Raw genomic sequence first — 15,044 nt, forward strand, 5'->3', positions numbered from 1 at the left:
CCTATTTTTGTCATACTTAAGAGTAGAATTTTGTGTGTGCATGCACACACAAACATTACTTTGGTTACCATCTCGAGATCATGTTTTAATATAAACTTAATAACTTTACTTATTTTTTTTTTAGCCAATACCTGCAAGTAAGCGTGCTTCTTCAGACCTTAGTATTGCCAGCTCTGAAGAAGATAAACTTTCACAAAATGCTTGTATTTTGGAATCTGTCTCAGAAAAAAGAAAACGCAGTACCTCCGAAGATAAATTAAACAACAAAATGCTTAATGAAAAACCTACCCCTGATGAACCTGAAAAAGCTATGGAGGAGGGTATTAATGATGCTCATTTAGAAACTGTGACTGAACTTCATAAAGGAACAATAGTAATCAAGGAGAATGGGAGAGAGGAGAGGAGATCAGAACTTGAAAATCTTTCTGACACAGAGCGCCAAGAAACTATGGACATTAATTCAGTCAGGGAAGGAAAAGAGAGTAACATAATAACTTCAGAAACAAATATTGAGCATGAGCTGAAACTTGAGGAAGAAGGAGATCAGGAGAAACCACAGACACTTGAAAATAAACTTATAAAATCTGAAGAAATGAATGATACTACTGTTCAAACAGTGGATTTAGTTTCTCAAGAGACTGGAGAAAAAGAGACTGATATTCAAGCAATTGACAATGAAGTTGGGCTTACAAAAGAAGACACTCCAGAGAAATTAGAAAAAGACGACAAAACTCAGAAAGATGTGATCATTGATGCAAGCGATGTGGGAGTAACACGTGAGGGAGGAGATACTGCTCAGAAAGCAGCCGAGAACAGTGCTGAGGATGCTCATACCGATGAAGGGGAAGAAATGGGTGAAGTAGGCCAGACATTAATCAGTAAGGCCGCAGAAGCTCCTGAGAGTGGTAATAGTGAGGAAGTTCCTAATAAAGAAATAATTGAAACCAATGAAATAGATCAGAAATCTGTAGAAGGTAAAAGTGAAGAACAATTAATCAGTGGCTCAGAAACCGTGTTGGAGACCATCGAGGAACCAGGGATAAATGAAGTTGCAGAAATGACTGAGTCAAGCAGTGCTGAAGAAATCGAAGACAGAAGGGCAGTGATTGATACAGACCAAAAGGTTTCAGAAAACGAAACTCAGGATACTCATAAAGCCACTATACAGGTAGACACAGAGAAAAAAGAAATTCCATGTGAGGTACCAGTTAAAGCAGAACCTCAAGTGATTGCAGCTTCACAGCCCAGTGAACCTCAACCTGTTCCAATACCCAGTATTAATATCAACACTGAAGATGCAGAAGATAAAGGGGAAGTAGGTGTTTTATCAAAAACTGAAACTGTGCTGCTTCCAGAATCTGAGAATCAGAAGGAAAATGATACTGATTCAGGCACTGGTTCTACTGCTGACAATAGCAGCATTGACTTGAATTTATCCATCTCTAGCTTCCTCAGTAAAACTAAAGACAGTGGATCAATATCTTTACAGGTAAGTGTAGACAGGTCCCTGTTTGACTTTTTTCTTTGTCATTTTGCTAGCTTACAGTTTATATGAAACCGATGTATTGAAAATAAAAGAGAATTAAATCAATGTAGTGTGAACCTTGTAAGTTCTCTTGAAGGTGGTCAATTAAAAAGGACCAAGTAGAGAGATTCTGGATATAGTTTTCTTTGAGTTTTGCAAACCTGATGGAGATAAACAGTACAATATAATTGCTTAGTGTGGTTTAGATTCTTTTATTGCATATATATAGTTGCAATTTTAGCAAGAATCACTTATATTTGTTATGAAAGAACTGAGAAATTGAAGGAATGATTTTGTAAACAATTCTTGATTTTCCACTGACTCCTACAGAGGACTACACTTGCTTCTTTAGTCATAGCCATTGCTACTGTCATGAGAACCATATGGGGAAAACAAAACCAGAAACTAAAATCAGAACACTTGGAGCTTCTCAAACATAATTCATCCTACGTAGATCAGCCTCACAGAACACCACCTTTTACTGTACCATTGTGTGGTCCCTAGGTCTGATTGTTGAAACATGCCAACTTTAGGTTTTAGAGGAAGTCTGGATGGACTACTGTATGCCAGGGTATAGGCAGAGGAGCAAGAGTAGAGTGAAATCCCAGAGAATAGAATGGGAGGTTGCAGAAAGATAATTGAAGGATTCTAGAGACAGACTTTTTAGTATTCTAATACATTTTTAAAATTAATTTCATTATATGATTTTTTTATTCACATTTAGTCTTTGTACATCTTGATAGCATATGACTTGGTTTTTCAACGCATGCATGCAGTGCATGTCAACTAAGAACTTACTTGAAGCTTTAATTTCTGTGTATATACATGCATATGTATGTAGAAATACAATTCTACATAAATGCATGCTGTATAACTTGATGCAACATTTTATTATTTTTTTTTTAGTAATTATTTCTTGTATTTTATTTATCATTATTGTTATTTTTAATTTGACCATAACAAGACATACACACAGAGAGAGAGAGAGAGAGAGAGAGAGAGAGAGAGAGAGAGAAAGAGAAAGCAAGAAAGCGAGCAAGCAAGCCGCCAGGTGTGGGACTCAAACCTTGGTCAACCATGTGGGAGTCCAGCACCTTTAACCACCATACCACCTGCCAGTCCCCCAAACATTTAAAAAAGAATGGAGCAAACCTGTGCTTTCTAGTGTTTGTGGTGGTGGCCATTCTATTATACAAGGACCTTTGGTAGAAATTGATTTTTTTCTTATTTTTAAAAACTTATTTACATTTCTTTTATACATTTAATCAATACAGCTTATAAAGTGAGGTTACTCAACATGAATACACTTCATAAATGCATTTTGAATTGTTTCACATTTCACTAGTGCTCCCTCTATTTTCTAACCCCTTCCTTTATATCGAAACCAAATAATTATCTGCTCTCAACACTTGGTTTGACACTTAGTACAACCAAAATGTACTTGTGGGATTAGTATATTTCTTTTACTTATATTTGCATTTAAATGTTTTTGTGTGCTATTGAGAGTTTAGTCTTTTTTTTTTTTTAAGAATTATTTTATTAAACTTCATTTATTTTAAATTGGCCAGTTTGGGGGAGGGGGAATGAGGAAGCAAGCCACCAGGTCTGGGACTCGAACTGCAGTCAGCCAGTGGGAGTCTAGCACTTTTAACCACCATGCCACCTGCCAGCCCCAAGTTTAGTCTTCATAAGGGATTTTAGGCAATAGCTAGTAGGTTGATTTGGTACTGTTGAGGTACAGTAGAGGTACTTTCTAGTAACTCTAAAATCACATATCTAGGTCTGGCTCTGAGATGAGGAAGACTGTTGATATTGTTACTGATTAAATAGATTTTGATTCCCAATCCTGGCAGTGCTTAAAAAATACCTGAGAACCTTCTTAAGCAGATTCTCAGCCTCCATTAGACCTATTGATTTATTGGAAATTCCTTAAGGGAATTCATTTTCAAGTATTTTATTGGTGGAAAGCAGAGGTATCCGAGAACTTACAAAGTGAAAATTAAAAGAAAAAGTGGTTTACATGATAAAAGTTACACTAATTAGTCATTTATGTTAATTGCTAATTATCATTTGTGCCTAACTGTGATATAATATCATATGAACTATATGTGCAGATCATCAAAATGCATAATTTCACTTGCAAGAAAATTTGATTCTAGTTGTAGAGTTGTGCATAAATCCGATGAGGCTTAAGGTGACGTACCTGGTTCCACAGATGAGTCTCACTGCTTTCCGTTCATACTTTATCGTCTCCAGAGTCTTCATGACTATTCAGTTTTTGTTTTTGTTTTTGTTTTTAAAAAGAAGAAAAATGTTTTCTAGCTCGAGTATTTCTATAAAAAGCCTAACTAAAATGTTTCCTCCCTTAGGAAACAAGAAGACAAAAGAAAACATTGAAGAAAACTCGCAAATTTATTGTCGATGGTGTAGAAGTAAGTGTAACAACATCAAAGATAGTTACAGATAGTGATTCCAAAACCGAAGAACTGAGGTTTCTTAGGTGAGTAGAGAAATAATTAAAATTGGTTTGTGACTTCTCTATTTCTGCAAGGTCTGAAAAATAAAACAGCTAAATATTGGCTAATTGAGGGATTATTATTTTATAATTTTTCCATTTGAAAAAAATTTTTAATCCTTTTTGTGTGTTACTTTGAAGCTATCATTTTTGCTGTCTTCGTTTCTGTCATTTAACTACTGAACGTTAAATTTTATCAGACGTCAGGAACTTCGGGAATTAAGATTTCTTCAAAAGGAAGAGCAAAGAGCCCAGCAACAGCTCAACAGCAAACTGCAGCAACAACGAGAACAAATTTTCAGGCGCTTTGAGCAAGAAATGATGGTAAAGTCTTAGATTTTTGTACTATTTTATTAATAATGAAATTTAGTGCTTAAAACCCACCTGCAGGTTTTGGAACTTATTCTCTGATTACTAGATTTTCCTTGTTTTGTGATGTATTTCTGGCTTTTATCTCTTTGGTGGTCTGGAAGCTTTTTTTTTTTTTTTTTTTTTGAGAGGTTTTCACGATAGGGCGCGTGCGCTCGCCAGACAGACAGAGAGAGGCATAGAGACAGAAAGTGAGAAATCACCCCCCCAGGGGGATGGTCACGCTGCAGTCCCTTCTCCTCCATTCTCCTCTCGGGATCTTGGGCACGCACGCACACGCACCCGGTGTGAGTTTTAAGCCACAGGGTCCAGGACGTGAATCGTGGTCGACTATGTGGGAGTCCAGTGACATAGCCATTACGCTAACTGCTGGTTCCCTGGATGCTTTTTATTCCCTTTTTTTAAAATAATTTTTTAAAGGCTCTTGTATCCTAGTCTTGTGTTCACTGATTCATGGTGTGATAATTGTCATTTTTTTCTCTGATTATAATCTGTCATGAAAAGTTAGAATCATGAGGCTTGTAGATGGTTTACAAAGTTCTTAGATGTGCATGTTGCTGAATGTTTTTTTTTCTTTTTTATCTTTATTTTATTTATTTATTTTATTTTCTTCTTTCATTTATTTATTTTTACATTTTTCCACAAACATTTACTTTACATAGCAAAAAATTTTGCTGAATGATTTTTTAGTGTTCTAATTTGACTTTTTGGGGACCAGTAGTTAGTATAATGGCTATGTTGCTGAGCTCCCATGTAGCCAACCACAGTTAGAGTCCTGGACCTGGTGGCTTAAACTCATGCCGGACCACGTGTGTGTGTGTGTGTGTGTGCCCAAGATCACGAGAGGAGAGTGGAGGAGAAGGGATTGTGGCAATGCTATCCCCCCTGGGGGGTGATTTTTGGCTTTTTATTTCTCTGTCTCTGTCTTTCGAGCGAGCACATGTGCCCTATAGCAAAAAAAAAAAACCCAAAAAACAACAAAAAAAACTCTCTAATTTGACCTTTTGGGTTAAAATCTTGGATTTTTAAAAATCCAAGATTTATTTATTTTTATTTTTTTATTTCAGTTTACTTATTTGCATTTATTCACTGTACATCATTACAGCATACAAAATGAGATTTTTCCATCCAGAGTACACTGCATTTGTCTCAGTTAAGCACATCAACAAACATGTTGTCAGCAAATAATCTTCCATTTCTTGTTTTCTGTATGTTTTGCTTCCCCCCATCCTTGATTCCCTCTTACCCTCTGCCATCTCCCACTCTCAAGAAAATCCAAGATTTTTTTAAAGAGTTATTTATTTAATGTAATTTATTATTATTTTAAAATTTGCAGTGGAGCATGTGTGTATGAGTGAGAGAGAGAGAGAGAGAGAGATAGGGAGAGAAGAGAAAAGAAGAAAAGAGAAGAGAAGAGAGAGAAGAAAGAGAAGGAAAGTAAGAAAGCAAGCTGCCAGGTCTGGGACTCAAACCATGGTCAACCATATGGGAGTCCAGCACCTTAACCACCTCGCCATCTGTTGGCCCAGATTCCCAATATTTTAAGCTAGTTTAAGCAATTGTCTTGAAATCTGAGCTAAGTATTAGAACCTCTTTTGTTGTTGTCGTTTGATTTTTTTAAATAGGCTTTCTTGTTTGGCTCCTGTAGTTATGCCTCCATGTCTCTATTCACTACTGCTAGAGAAAAAAAGTACTGCTTAGTTAGGATTGTCTTTCAGTCCTTTAGTTTCTACCTTGTGTCCAGAATTGAAAAAGAAATTCGTAACGTGATACAAAATTTTCAGAACTTACGTTGAACATATAGCTTAATGTAGGTTAGTTAAAAAAAGATAAATTTGAGATGTTATAGTATTTGTGTTTTTAATGTAATCCCTTTTCTGTCTTGTAATTTTTTTAACAATTATTTTATTTAACTTTATTTATTTAATTTATTTTAATTTAACCAGAGAGAGACAGAGTGAGAGACAGAGAGAGAGAGAGAGAGAGAGGGAGGGAGGGAAAGTGAGAAAGAAAGCCACCAGGTCTGGGACTCAAACCACAGTCAGCCATGTCGTCCAGCACCCTTAACCACCACGCCACCTGCTGGCCCACTGTCTTGTAATGTTAAGTGGTAAGGATTGTTTTGTGTGAGGTGTGGCATTGTTGATTTCAAGTGTTAAATCATAATCGATAATTACTAAGAAAGTAATGAAATATTGTTCTCATTGAATATTTTAATAGTACTTCTACTTTTTAGAAATATATGCAAACTGTGTTTCTGGGTGGGTGAGCCCTGGGCCGGGTCCCCCTGCCTCATGCTTTGGAGAACCTCAGCCAGCTCATATGCCGTGTACCACCCCGCCCCATACTTGATAAACCCAGTCCATCCAAGAGATGTTAGCCAGTACACTATCTCTGCTCACAGCACTAACAGAAACAAAGCCTCATGTTTCTTCTGTCCTCTTCTCCAAATACATTTTGCATGATATTTTGCTTCTTTATTTCTTTTAAAAACATCCTTTATAAATTCTTAACTATACATCTTAAATTTCATTATTATTTAAATGTTACATAAGTAGGAGTCTTTTTGTTGAAAGAGCAGATTTATAATTCTAAGATTTGTTTCAATAGAAGAAGTTTATTTTAAGAATCTTGGGGAGGAAGAGTAAATCTGAAAATGACAGGTAATGTTACATGATTAAGATGACTTAAAATGAGCCCTTGGATTTATCAAACATTGTATTAGATAAATATTGGCATTTTAGGACCTCACAGCAACTGTGTATTGTTTTAGATTTTATAAATTTTTTTTAACATTCTACTACTTGTATAATACATAGAAGTGAAAGTGTATTTCTTTTTAGAAAAAAATGAGCTGTTCATCTTTCTGAAAAATTTCTTAATGTAAGTGCATTTGACTTGTTCAGTTTTGGAAAGGTTCTATGACATCACTAAATATAAATGCTGGTTACGTACTCTCAATAACCATTTTCACTATAATGAATTAATATGAGAGATAGAAAAATTTTTATGATCTTAAACTACATTGTTTTACAGAGTAAAAAGCGACAGTATGACCAGGAAATTGAGAATCTAGAAAAACAGCAGAAACAGACTATTGAACGTCTTGAACAAGAACATACAAATCGCTTGCGAGATGAAGCCAAACGCATCAAAGGAGAACAAGAGAAAGAGCTGTCCAAATTTCAGAATATGCTAAAGAACCGAAAGAAGGAGGTAACTATTGTTTTTAATTACTAAGGCTGTCCTGTTAAGTGTAAATTTAAGTTTATTTAAGGAATAATACTTGTTAGTTAAATAGTACTAATTTCTTTTTTTTTTTTGAGAGGTTTTTGCTATAGGGCACGTGCTCGCGCCAGAAAGACAGAGAGACAGGGAGATAGAAAGCGAGAAATCACCCCCTAGGGGGGATGGCCACACCGCAGTCCCTTCCCCTCTATTCTCCTCTTGGGCACGCACACACACGCGCCAGGAATGAGTTTAAGCCACCGGGTTCGGGACTCGATCTGCAGTTGGCTACATGGAAGTCCAGCGACATAGCCATCACGTTAACTACTGGTCCCACTAATTTATTCTTTCATTTGGTCTTCCCGAGAGTACTGTAACTTATTAGCAAGGTCAGGTGTTATCTCCACTTTATTGCCCAGAAAACTGGTGTGATAGGAATTCATGTCCTGTGTTAAGCTAAACATTCAACCAAATTAAAATTAGCCTAATCCACATTCAGTCTACCATTCCTCTTTTAACTTTTGAAGTCTTACATAGAAATTTCCTTTTAATGAAACTTAGTTGTGTTTGCCAGTGGCAGCAATAATTCCTTTTATTATTATCAATTATTTGTCATCCTTAATTTGTACTTTTAACAAATATTTTCTCAATTTAGCTTTATTGACTTTTTTAGATATAGTGCCAAACAAAGGTTAGATAACTTGAAATTTGAATTATCTGTAAACTTATCAAGTTTTGAAGTATTTTAAAGAATCAAAAGTGGAATATATCTGTAAAGTAATTTGATAAGAATGAGTTTTTAAATTTTTCCTGGAACTGCCATATTGTTGTAAAATCTCTCTGCATTATTATTTACTCTGAAAGATTGTCAGTGATTCAGAAGGAGGATTTACATGGTGTATGTCTTTTTGTCTCCAGGTTAAAATGATATTAAGGGAACATTACATGTAATTTTCAGAGATAATTTAATGGTTTATTTTGTATCTTTAGTGTAGGAGGACTGACCTTTTCATGACGTAAAAGAACCCAGGGACAATAATTATTACCAATTCTATTAAGACTGGAACAACAACAAAAAAATCTCAAAACTAAATACAAATGCGTTTTCACTTTTATTCAAACACCCAGATTCATTGACTTTAACATTTAAATTAGAAGAAAACCGAACATCATATGACTGAATCTTTAGGGTGTGCTTTAAAAACAATAGGGTTGAATAATAATAAATACATTGTGCTCTTTGGTTTCTTTTGGTCAAGATGAATGAAATGGTATGTAATTTGATTTGATGCAGCTACCAATTCTAAAAATTAGTACCATTACAGTTTATTATATTGCTCTATATATCATGATTACTGGGGCTACATGTTAATTTTCTTAAAACTGTGGTAGTTTTTATTGAGAAGTTATTCTTTGTATCATATTAAATTTTAAAGATTTACAAGTAAACATATGATTTAATCATAGATATTTAAAAGGCCATTGTTATTGTTTCTATTTTGGAATAGGAGAGTTTAGTCAGTTGAACATGTCTGAGATCCTAATATGTATATTTTAAATAATTATGTATTTTTTTTCCTTACTGCTAAACTTCTTGCACTTGGGGAGTCTCTTCTTTTTAATGGTGATTTGGTTTCATGAGGGAGTACTGATGGGAAATTTTAAATATACTTTGTTTAATCAAAACCCGTCTTTTTCACGTACCGTCAATAGCATGTGGTGATTCGGAATCTGGTTTCTTTTGGTGCTTTTACTTGTAGACACATGATTGTTTTTCATAGTTGGATTACTGATCTGCTGCTAGATGGATCACACACATCTAGGATTTTGAGATAATTAAAAAGAACAAGCTGTAAAAAATACCTCATTTTATACTTTATTAGGTAATCATAGCTTACTAAAATTATCTTAAGTGTGCTTATTTTACTAATTTTAAAGTTGTCAAGCTTGGCTTAAATTGTCAGCAGAGGAGAATGTTACTCTAATCCTGTACAAAATCATCAGATAATTCATTTTTATCACACCATGTATAAAACCTGGTGTGTTTTAGGAAAAAAAAAACCCAAAAACTTAGTATCCATTTATTTCTCCTTTGTGTATTCTAAGGCTTGTTTTTCTTTTTCCTTTTTTTGGGTCTCATTAAGTGGATTTGTTTTAGACTTACTTCTTTAATATTATCAAGCCAATTATGAAATTTTGCACTTAATTTTTTTTTTTTTAGGAGTGTTTGCCTTAGGGCTCATGCACTCTGTGGAGAGAGAGAGGGAGACAGTTGGAGGGGATGTGAGAAATAACCTCCTGGGGGGATGGCCATGCCTCAATCCCTTCTCCATTCTCCTCCCGGAATCTTGGGCATGCATACACGTGCACCCAGTATAATTTTGAAGCCATCAGGTCCAGGACTCAAAACCATGATTGGCCACGTGGGAATTCAGTGACGTTACTGCTGTGCCACCTGCTGGTCCTGAAATTTTGTACTTTTACAAAGGGCATATAGTTTTCCTTAGGTTCAGTATTTCAAACAATGTCAATAGATGTGTTTGTAATTTTATGATCTTTTAAGAACAGTTGAGTTTTTCACCTTTAGCATCAGGTGATCCTTCACTGATTATCTTTGCATCTTAAAGAAAGAAATGGTATGTAGGGATAATTAATCAACTAATTAATCTCTTTATGGTGTATTATCCCTTTCTGCACTGAGATTATGCATGGTCTGTCCTTTCATTCTTTTCCATCAAACTAACACCTGTGCTTATGCATGTTGAAGGGAACTTTTTAACAACTTTAATGTTTGACTTGTAGCTTGTCTGCTCACATAAATGCTTGCTGTGGAGAAAGTATTATTTCCCCACCTCCTGCATGCTTATACACTGTAGGTTATAAATGAAGTGGAGAAAGCACCCAAAGAGCTGAGAAAAGAGCTCATGAAACGCAGGAAAGAGGAGCTTGCACAAAGCCAGCATGCTCAGGTAACAGCAGCAGCTTACTGCTACTAAAAACAGAAAGCAGCGTTTCTCACAGCTCAGTAAACCATGGCTGGAAGGATAAACTAACTAATTATTGTGTGATGCTGATGTCTCCCCACCTGGAGATTCCAGGGTCGTCTTTCTATAGTGTTAAGTTCACGCTAATGGTGACATTCAAGTTTCTAATACGAAATTAAGTGGAATGTTTGGAAAATTGACTCCAGATGAATTAAACAAGTATGTTCAATATATAACCCACTGTTATCTAATTGTAATCATGATGGGAGCTTATATTTTTAAGTAGTAATGGCAATGTTTGATAGATAACGTCTAGGATAGACAGATAGAGCATGAATGTGTATGCTATGTGTTTACAAAAAGAAAGCCTATTAAAAGGCTTTTATCTATCTATCTATTTTTATCTACCTATTTATTTGTCAGAGAATGTGTGTGCTTGCCAGAGAGAGGAGCACCCCCCGATGGGTCATAGTCACTCCACAGTCTTCTCCTTTCCTCTGTCTTATCAGGATTTTAAGCATGCACATGCACAGTACCCAGTGTGTTTTTCAAGACAGTGGGTTTTGAATTGTGGTCACCACGTGGGATTTAGCTCCCTTAGCCACTGAGCCAAAAAGCTTTTATTTACTTATTTAAATTCGCTACAGAGTACATACACTCATAGGAGAGAGACAGTGAGAGAGAGGGAAAGTGACAAAGCATCCCCAGCGGGGATGGCCATGCACGTACAGGTGCACAGGTGTGTTTTAAAAGCTACAGGTCTGGATTTGAACTGCACACGTGGCTATGTGGGATCCAGCCATCTTATCCACTATGCCACCGACTGGCTTAGGCTTTTATTTTTGTAATGCTTAAAGTTAAAAGAAAAAAGTAATATAAATTGGTAGATCAAGCATTTATTATATTTTAAAGTCACCACCATAAATGGTGACTTTCAAACCAGACTTTAAATATTAAATATGGTATTTTCCGTTTTGAATTCAGCAGTTGAGTGAACAGACTGTTTTTACTTACACAGTTACATAAAGACACTTGATTCTAGGTTACGATAAAACTGAACCTTATAAGATAGGTGAATTCTTTACAAAACTAGATACATTAGTATATGTTTTTGGAGAGGCTTATGCTGTAAGATGTGTGCGCTCACAAGAAAGACAGAGAGAGAGAGACAGACAGAAAGTGAGAAATCACCCCTTATGGGGGATGGCCACGTTGCAATCCCCTCTCCTCCGTTCTCCTCTCAGGATCTTGGGCTCACATGTACATGCACCTGGCATGAGTTTAAGCCACTGGGTCCAGAACTTGAACAGCAGGCGACTGCGTGGGAGTCCAGCGACATAACCATTATGCCATCCACTGGTCCTGATAAATTAGTATTTTTAGCAAAATTTTCTGGAATTATCTTATATGACTTTAGAAGGTTTTTTTATACTAAGAAAGGTGAATTTTAAAATTAAGTTTGTATTCAGTGTGAAGGCAAAGATGAAAAATGAGTTCAATTTCTAGTTACGTAAGTCAGTGAAAGGAAGAAAAGACAAATTATCTATTAATTGTTGCTTTGAATGATCTCTTTAATATAGTTTTATGTGATTTTAAAAGTGGTTCCCAGACTGTTTTTTTTTTTTTTAAGCTTGGCTATTGATTTCTTCTGAGAGAGAGAGACCCTAACAGGGTCTTCACGCTGTAATCCACCCCAGCCTCAGCCAGCCTGGATCACAGACACAGCGTGCACGTGTCTGCTTTGTACAGGCAGACTCTGGGAAGTAAACTGAGCATTCCTCCCTGGGGCCTAGTGTTGTGGAGCTCTGTGTTTCTGCTGGGCCGCTGCACTTGACCCAGACTTTGGGTGTTACAGGTCCGTGATGAGAAACAGAAACAGCAAAAACCACTGCGTGTCATGGCTTGGAATACCTTTTATTTATTTTTTGCCAGAAAGGTTGTTTTAAAACTGCCATTTATTTATTTATTTATTTGTAACCATCATTTTGAAGAAGAGAGTATTTTTAGTGCCGTGAAAAGTAAGGAAAATATAATAGTCTTGGGATTCAAAATTTTGATGAAGCTATTTGAAGAAATTTAGGTTTTTTTCCTTCTTGCCATGAGTCAATAAAACATTTTATCTGGGCCTGCTGTAGGGATTACTACAATAGTTTAAGGTGATAATAGCAAACACAGCATTGCGTTAAGTGCCAAGCACTATTCTAAATGAGTTCATTTAATCTCTCACAGATATTACCCCCATTTTAGAAGTAGGGAAACTAAAGTACAGGGAGTTGAATGGCTGTCCCAGGGTTACAAGTCTGGTTAGGGGGACTAGAGTTCTCACCCAGCCAAGTTCAGCTCCCTGTTTCATAAACTGAACCACCACAGCACACCGCCTCTCCTTTAAGCTCCCACTCGGAGCCTCATCTAAACTCTTAGCTGCTTATCAGTGGCCCCTGTTGTTGGCCACTTGTCAGCAAGTGAAAGGATAGTCTTTGCTGATCACTCATATGCTTTTGGTTCATTTGCATTTCAGAGCAGATAATGATATGGTTTTGCCTTATAAAAGGATAGATTTTTTTAAATTCCAAAGGTAATATATCAATCCTTAGAGTTGAAATTGAGAATTTAGTGTGTTGAACAAAAAAATTAGATAGCTTTAATTCTTTAATAAGACTTTGTTGGTGGTTTTTCCTTATGATTATGGGGTCCAGCTTCCATCTGAAACTGAAAATAGTAGTAAAGTCTGTAATTTAATGACCGATCTAGTCCTCTAACGTATTTCAAAAGTATTTATTTAGTGTACCGCTTTTGATGAAGGTGCAAAAACCTGATAACTTTATATATAGATTCTATTTTAAACTTTTTAAAAGGGATTCATTAATAGCCATGCAGTCATAGAGCTAGAGTGTATTTGATCAGCTATCTTAGACCAGTGGTTTTCAAACTGTATTCCCAGGAGCTCTTGAGTTTGGAAGAAATCCCTCTGAGGATTGTTTAAAAAGTTGAGACTGTGGAGCTGTAGGCAGCTGCTGCTACTTTAAGTAAAGCAGAACCATTGTTTTGTTTGTTTCATAAGCCAAGATTCTTTTGGTGAGTTTTCATTACTATTTTCAAGAATTTTGCCATAGAGCAGGTGTGCTGCCTGGAAAGAAACAGCGAGTGACAGAAAGTGAGAAATTATACCCTGAGGAGGATGGCCACACTGGAATCCCTTCTCCATTCTCCTCAGGATTTTCAAGATGCCAAGTTGGGAGCTCGAACCACAGTCATCACTGGGGAGTCTAGCATCTTAACCACCACGCCACCTGCTGGCCTCAAGTTTTTATTAATTTAATATATATATATATTTTTTTTACCATAGGGCTGTGTGCTCTCCTGAGATAGAGACAAAGAAAGCTAGTGAGAAATCCCCTAGGAGGGATGGCCATGCCATAATCCCTTCTCTAGTTTCCTCCTGGGATTTTGGGCATGTGTACACATGCACCTGGCATGATTCAAGCTTCCAGGTTTGAATCAAGCTCCCATGTGGGAGTCCAGCAAATACACCACCTGCTGGCCCTTCTTTTGGTGGATTTTTAAAAAGGGCGTTCTACTGGTTTAAGAAATAACATCAACACACTAGAGTTTGGAAACCACGGATCTATAGTTCAGATCCTTCATTCTGCAGATGAGAAAAGTTCCTCTGTTAATTGATTTGCTCCAGGCTTCAAGAAACTCATCTTTTTTCTAATTATTGTTTCCTTTTACAAAAAGTCATTCATATATATTCTCATCTGGGAGGTGCATTGTATTCTGATCCACAGGGTGTTGCTCAGGTCATGATTCAGTCTTTTCAGTTGTCATCCTGTGCAGTCTTCAACGCCCAAATGCAGGACGTAAGTCCCACATGCCTGTAGAGGGTGCTTTCTCCTGTTTTACCTGCTCTTTCCTTAACTCACATGTGCCTTTTCATTGCTGACTTCATTTGTTAATATCTAAAAGATTGATGGTAATGTCAGAGTGACAATAATAATAATACCCTGACAAAAACTTTATAGTACAGTATTCTTCAGAGAGTTTTTGTACTTTATTCTCACTGCCACCACCCTAATCCGGGGGCAGAGTATATCCATTTCACAGATGAAGCAATTAAGAACCAGAGACTTAAGCGATCTGCCTAAACTCACATAAGAGGTTAATGGTAGAGCTGGAACTAGAGCACTTTCATAGTGTTCTTTTTTCTCTCTACCCCATCACAAATTTTAATTCGAGATTTCCTTTTTTTATTTCAATAGAAATAAAATATCTTAATAGTATTTTACAAGCTTTGCACATGTGAGACATTGAATGCTGTGGTAAGATTTTTATTTTTGTGTGAAGTGGTATTTTGATTGCATCTACGTTTATGTAGATGTTTTAATTATGGATATGGTCAGAAAAGCCATGTTAAAAGTGGTGA

At 36.3% G+C, this 15,044-nt stretch overlaps 1 protein-coding gene across 2 annotated transcripts in view; it reads left to right on the forward strand.

The window, feature by feature from the left end:
• Positions 1–15,044, forward strand: part of SLK (STE20 like kinase) — a 79,112-nt gene that overhangs the window by 44,081 nt on the left and 19,987 nt on the right. The window contains exons 9-13 of one of the 2 annotated variants that reach the window (XM_006166405.3): positions 125–1,489; positions 3,895–4,025; positions 4,241–4,364; positions 7,446–7,625; positions 10,514–10,606. In XM_006166405.3, coding sequence (XP_006166467.1) covers positions 125–1,489; positions 3,895–4,025; positions 4,241–4,364; positions 7,446–7,625; positions 10,514–10,606 — 1,893 coding nt within the window. The remainder of the gene's footprint in view (positions 1–124; positions 1,490–3,894; positions 4,026–4,240; positions 4,365–7,445; positions 7,626–10,513; positions 10,607–15,044) is intronic. The other variant, XM_006166406.3, reaches the window with a different exon arrangement.

The sequence above is a fragment of the Tupaia chinensis genome, unplaced genomic scaffold (assembly GCF_000334495.1).
Source record: "Tupaia chinensis unplaced genomic scaffold, TupChi_1.0 Scaffold144255_1, whole genome shotgun sequence".
In the NCBI taxonomy this organism is placed as follows: domain Eukaryota; kingdom Metazoa; phylum Chordata; class Mammalia; order Scandentia; family Tupaiidae; genus Tupaia; species Tupaia belangeri.